Raw genomic sequence first — 6,763 nt, 5'->3', positions numbered from 1 at the left:
TGCTATTGATTTTGATTTTCCCTTTGTGTTCAGTATGTCTCAGAAAGTATTGCTATCCATAGGCTTATTGAATATTTTATTCATGACCACGAAATGCTGCACAGCACTTCTTCCAACCAAGGACTTTGTTTCAAAATACAACAAACAAACAAACAAAAAAAACAAAGGCAATGGGTACATATTACATGAATTATTTTATAATTCCTTATTATTCAGGGATGGTAAATCTTGAAGGATTGGCCTATTGAGAATTCTGCGCTGACACCAGCTGGGGGTTCTATGCCCTAACTTCCCAGCAAGTTTATTGTGCTGATTGCAGGAGATATTAGCTGAACCATAAGTCAACATTTACATTCTCTTCCATTTGGTGAGACTCCCTGCTAGCCATTTTGAGTCTTCTGTGACTCCAGACCAGCCTTCCTAAGCGGAAAAGGCTATCATCATATTGTATGGGATGATCAATTCTGACTATCAAGGGAAAATAGAGGTACTGTCACACAGTAAGGGCTGAGACGTGTGCTGTTGACTCTATGTTTTATCATTCCCTGAGGTAAAAAGTATTGAAAAACCCCTACAACTCCATCCAATTGGATTTTCAAGGGCTCAAATCCCTCATAATTTTCCCAACTGACAAACTCTGGTATAGCCTGAGAGGAAAAAAGCTGGAATGAGTGACAGACATGGAGGAAAGTCAAGAGCCTTGGGACCAACTATAGAAGTGATGCCTGTAATATACACTTGTGTTTTGCTATTATTCATCTTTGGTTGGTAGTTACCAATATACTAACATACCCGTTTTCTTTCCCTACTACTGGGCAGAGTATTTAATGAATGTTAAATTTACCACTAGTCCAAGTTACATAGAAAGGTGAGTAGTACATGAAAGGGTTATGATAAATTACATTGGGCAAGTGTTAATGACTGTAGATGTTTATTTACGAAAATAATTTTGTACAAGGCACATTTAGAAATGTATAGGAAGAAGGATGTGTGTATGGACAGCAAAGTAGTAGAATACACTGACGACGGTCATAACGTTATCGAACCTCAACTTCTCCTTCTAGCTAACTACCCCAATGGTATACACAATACAAGGAGAGGAGTGGGCTGGGGGGGTGACCTTTAGTTCACTTTTAGTCTCATCGAGTTCGTGGTATCTATAGGACATCTAGTTAGAGGTGTAAATTCAGAGTTGTATCAATGTGTCTGTAACTCAGAGAAGAGCTTGGGGTTGGAGACTGGAAATCCTTGGTGTCTCTACACATCTACCTGTGCTGATGAAATCATCCAAGGAGCCTGAGTGATGTGAGAAGAGGAACAGGATGCAGCTTTGGAGAATTGAGATGTCAAGGACTGACAACAGTGAAGGTGTCCACAAATGTAGCGGCACTATTAAAAATGATGCCACAGAAACAGCCAGAAAAACATTTCAAGAAAAAGTGAGAATGTCATCAGACCGTACTTCAAGAATTGTTAAGGCCACTGGTGTTCTTTTTTTTTTTTTAATTTTTTTTTAAAGATTTTATTTATTTATTTGACAGAGATAGAGACAGCCAGCGAGAGAGGGAACACAAGCAGGGGGAGTGGGAGAGGAAGAAGCAGGCTCCTAGCGGAGGAGCCTGATGTGGGGCTCGATCCCATAATGCCGGGATCACGCCCTGAGCCGAAGGCAGATGCTTAACCGCTGTGCCACCCAGGTGCCCCAAGGCCACTGGTGTTCTGGGCAGAGAAGTCGTCATAGAATGAAAGGGATGATGTACTAGAGTAGAAAAGCGAGGGAAGAGGACAAAAACTTAATTTCGGTTTTTCCTTTCCTTTCCTAAACGTAAGTTTAGCTGTGAAGGAAAAGGATGAAACAGGACAATGTTCTCACAGGATAAAGAGTAGAAGAATATATTGGAAAGCCACGATATGACTCCGTTTCTCTTTGAGGTGTAGCATGCTTATGGCTGTGAATAAAAACATACGCTCAATAACTGCTTGCAAACTTGTATTTATTTTTCAGATCCAGTCAACATGAGAACAAAATGCCTCATAATGAGAACTCACTTTTTGAGTGAGATACAAATGTTTAGGTAGTGTATTTAGTGATCATTTTTGCTCCTTTATCAAATAAATAGCTGGCCTGCTCTACCTGGAAAGGTTACAATAGTGTTAACTGACGGCTGGGGTTACAGATTGTTGGCATAAGTCCGAGCAGGAACACGTTGTGACGTGCCTGTATCTGTAAGGTAGTGTACTGCCATCAGGACAGTTAAGAACGACTTCTCGGAACTCGTAGTTATCTTCTCGGCAGCAAAGGCATGAATTTGTCAACTGATAGAGAGTATAATTGTACCTAAAGGAAAAGAAAACGCAGCAATAAATATTTTGGGGATATCTTCTGAAGCAAATTGACATCAATCCTCAAATTATAATCGTTGAGGTGATTTAGCAATCCTTCCGACCAATTTATTCTTTTCCTACACCTTTCATTTCCCCCTCACCATGAACTTCTGATATGGCTCTGTGGTACTGGTCTCTAAGACCAAGAGAAATAAATCCAAAATGGAAATATATAAGCTCATCATTAGAGCAGTATGGTGCAGAAATATAAACAGATTTTTAAATATACTTCATGCCAAACTATTATTCTCCAAATATTAATCTGTACATGAAAATGTCCATGAAGGAAAAAAAATATACATATATATCATGTCTAAAATGCAAGTGGTGGTTTAGAAACATTGCTTAAAAGAGCAAGAGTATTTGCTCAAGTAGTCTCGGTAATCACTGTGTGAAATAAAATACATTTGCCGTGAACATATTATGTTTGACTTATTTAGAAAACTACTTTAAAATGATACATCACTATTGAAAATGCTTATTTTATTTCTCAGATTTTAATATTTTAGATATTTGGTTGGTCAGGTCTTGATCCTTAGCTGTCATGTAAAAAATGTTCCATGTAATGTTTTAAAAGCTTAATTTCCTCCACAGTGTTACAAAATTAATGCACAGTACGCTTTCAAAGAAAAACTCACCGGACAGTCTTCTTGCATTCCCCCACACATCTTGCCATCTCGATTCTTTTCTGGCAACCATTGTACTTTATAGTCACAGTCACGGGTGAAGTTCTACAATTAGGCTTACCTAAAACAAAATGGGTAACAGAGTCACAAATGAGGTTTAACATTAACAATTGCTAAGTCTCAGTTTTCTTAACCTTAAGTAGAGAATAACGACACAAAATACTTCACGGCATTGTTGAAGGGATTAACTGCCTCAGCAGCCAGCACAAGGTACCTGGTTAATATTCAATAATTGTCTTTAATAAATGTTATCTTTTAATTATTGCTATCATTACTGTCATAGGAGGAGGAGGGAGGGGACAAGGGAGAAAGGAGGAGGGAAGAGAGGGGAGGGAAGGGAAGATGAAGGGAATGTTTTTTTTTTTTTTTTAAAGATTTTATTTATTTATTCGACAGAGATAGAGACAGCCAGCGAGAGAGGGAACACAAGCAGGGGGAGTGGGAGAGGAAGAAGCAGGCTCATAGCGGAGGAGCCTGATGTGGGGCTCGATCCCATAACGCCGGGATCACGCCCTGAGCCGAAGGCAGACGCTTAACTGCTGTGCCACCCAGGCGCCCCGGAATGGATTGTTTTTGACATCCATTTCTCCTTTCTGATCATCCTTATGATCTAATATAGCAATTTACAACACAACCTGCTGATACTAGGAGAGCAAACTACATTTTTTTCATGAAAATTAAATTTCTCTCTTATAAACATCATTAGTTTTTACTGGGAAGAATGTTTCAACCAACATGAAAAAGTAACTACATTATGTACAAGTATCAATTATTAGTTTATAGATATAGGTTAGATTATCTGTATGTTAAAAACGCAGGAGACTTTCTATTAATGATCTGCCATTTTGTTTTAAACAAACACTAAATTTTTGTTAACAGTTGACATTTCCTCTTCATGTGGAGCTTAATGCTACTTACATGTATAGCAACATTTTTTTGAATCATAGACTCTGTCTTCCTATAAGGGCAAGAGAAATAGAAAAAAGACTTAAAAGGTCTGTATTTTTGTATAAATAATATAACATTTTTTAACTTATGCGACTAACATTACAAAGGGGGAAATGGAACAGATAAACATGCTGATCTCAGATCCAGGAAGCATGGATGAAAGAGCATAGTAATAAAAATGAGTCTGAATATTTACACTAAAATTTTTCAATAGTGGGAATAAAGCGAAAAATATTTAAACTAAATTTTTCTTTAAAATAACATGCAAAAAGGTAAAAAAAAACCCTCCCTTATTTTAATTGAACAATGCTTTAATAATAATATTACTACTAGATGCCGTAAGTTTCCCATAGGCAGGATTTTTATCTTACACATCATTATAATCTCATACCTATCAATGTCTCAAAGTAAAAACTCAATAAATGCTTAAATCCAACACTGGAGTACTGAAATCAAACTTTATATTATCAATTATATCTTCAGAAAGAAAAATAAGCTAAGTTTGAACCATAAATTGTGAGCATTTATTATTAATTAAAACTTAAGATTAAAACAGCATTTATTAATACAAAATCCTCACCATATTGGGGGGGAGGTAAAAATGAAGACTGTGTCACAAAGAAAGTTCTGAACAGTAAACTTATATGTGATTTTTATGAAAAATTTGTATTTTTATAGAAAACGATTAACTGAATCCATGAACCTTGAAAAAAAACAAGATTTTTTTTTTGGTTTGTTTAAAAATGGTAAAATGCTTTCTAAAGTAACTTACTTCTAGAATAGTACTAAATTAAGTTTTATAGAGCCTGCAAATATAACTTTGATATGAAAAATATACTTGGCAATAAAAAGGTGTGAAACGTATCTGGAACGGAAACCACAAGGAATTTACGTCTGTTGGCCAGACACATATTTTCCAAATGAGAAAGAAGACAGCTTGTGCTTATAAGAAGTGGATGTTGTTGATCATTACTTAAGAAGATGACTTACTTCTGCACACCAGGTCTGCTTTGGGCAGTCTTGCACCACTGCCATGAAACCAGTGTCGTAGCAGGAGTAGGAGATGCATGGGTTGTTGGGATCATCAAATGAAGCCCCGATCTGGGAAGCAGGAAGGAAGAGAGAACCAAATAATTATTCACCTTGATTTCTTTTTGAGGTTGAAAATAAAATCTGTTTTAAAAAAATCAAATTCATAATATTTAATGAATTTCCAGAGGCACTTTCAGTCATTAATTAATATTTAAGAAAAAGTGGATTGAAAGACTTCTACTTTCATGAATAAACCAGCGTGCCTCCTTGAGAGCACAGAATGTGTCAGGATTCTCAGTCCTAAAATGAAGAACCACATACTGTATTCACCTGCTCAGCCACTCTATTATAGTTTTCAAGTATTTTCAAGAAAGGGTATTTTATGGTTAACAGTCAGTCAACCAATTGCTATGCTTTAAGCTTGAGGGAAAATAAGAAATCTAAGTAGAAAAAAACGGTACAAAATAGTTTTATCAGATTACCACAAATGACAATCCCACAAACCATCCTACATGACTTCTGCTTGTGTTTCTATTTCTGCTTGTATTTCTATACTTTTAAAGTTCTCTGGATTGCTTTAAAAATCATTTATGCTCAAAATTCAAACATCAGTTTGGGAAACTGTATTTCAAACTGCCAAATTAACTTTCTGGTAAACCAGAATTTTGTTATTTCAACTATTTTGCATATAAATGGTTAGAGGTAAAACTTTCCTTTTGTTCTTTAAACATCACCATATTTTACGTTTAAAAATTGGCATAGATTCTCAAGTCACTATCACCTTTGGAAACTAAAAATTAAGAAACCCAGACAGGAATTTGAGTGTGATAAATAAGTTATTGAGCTAAAACGCTCATTGGCTCTGTTTTATATATTTCTTAACATACTGCATAGATTTTATTTTAGACTTTTTTAATACTTAGTATCACCAGCTCAAATGTATTATCAATTTGAGAACCATCTGGGTTTTATGACTTCTTGGTACCTTTCCTGAAAAGGTAAATTACTTTCCAAAATGCCAAATCAGTTGGCAAAATCCAGCCCTGAATATACGTGTTGCTATATTCACATAATGGCGTTCTAGTCTTTGGGGGTTTTTCATTTGATCTCTGACAGTTTGGCCATCTGATCTTTCTGGTTATAATTACAGTTTAACTCTGTTCATTGATTTGAATGTCACAGAGTGTGCCTTCTCCATCTGGTCAGACCCCTGGGAAATTTAATTCACAAGTTAGGTAGTTAATGATCAAGTATATTTTCTCCCTTTGAACTTAGTCATGCTGAGTGTTACATTTGATGCTGCTTTTGAAATGAATATAGGAAAAAAAATGAACAGATTCTATTCCACCATTACCTATGAATTTTCCATATCATAAGCTGAAAGAGCCTGCCACTCATTCATAATTATATAAATAAAGATATTTTAAAGTAAAAACGGCCTTACCTTATAATCAATACTGTTAAACAAACATGTTCTTGGTTCTGAAAAATAAATACATTATTTTATTCTAAAATAAACATTATAATTCTGTTTATATTTATAAATCAGAAACTATATATGGGATCATATTTATCAACCAATTAAAATGTTTCTTCCCACAACAACATCATCTCCTTTTAATCTACTATTTATATTCATAATTGTTAATTCTGGGTTTTCTCCACTCCAAAGATAGTGAGCTTTGGGGCAAGTATGATTCTGTTTTATTGAC

General features: G+C 35.5%; 1 protein-coding gene across 1 annotated transcript in view; it reads right to left on the bottom strand.

The window, feature by feature from the left end:
* Positions 1 to 2,133: 2,133 nt before the first annotated feature.
* Positions 2,134 to 6,763, bottom strand: part of MUC19 (mucin 19, oligomeric) — a 313,802-nt gene continuing 309,172 nt past the window's right edge. Inside the window, 5 exon segments of the mRNA XM_087855394.1 lie at positions 2,134 to 2,338; positions 3,024 to 3,132; positions 3,990 to 4,029; positions 5,010 to 5,120; positions 6,496 to 6,533. Of these exon segments, the coding sequence (XP_087711520.1) occupies positions 2,155 to 2,338; positions 3,024 to 3,132; positions 3,990 to 4,029; positions 5,010 to 5,120; positions 6,496 to 6,533 (482 nt within the window). The 3' untranslated portion in view covers positions 2,134 to 2,154.

The sequence above is a fragment of the Ursus americanus genome, chromosome 25, assembly GCF_024610735.1.
Source record: "Ursus americanus isolate L20-20 chromosome 25, mUrsAme1.1.p, whole genome shotgun sequence".
In the NCBI taxonomy this organism is placed as follows: Eukaryota; Metazoa; Chordata; class Mammalia; order Carnivora; family Ursidae; genus Ursus; species Ursus americanus.
This window is presented reverse-complemented; position numbering and strand designations above follow the sequence as displayed.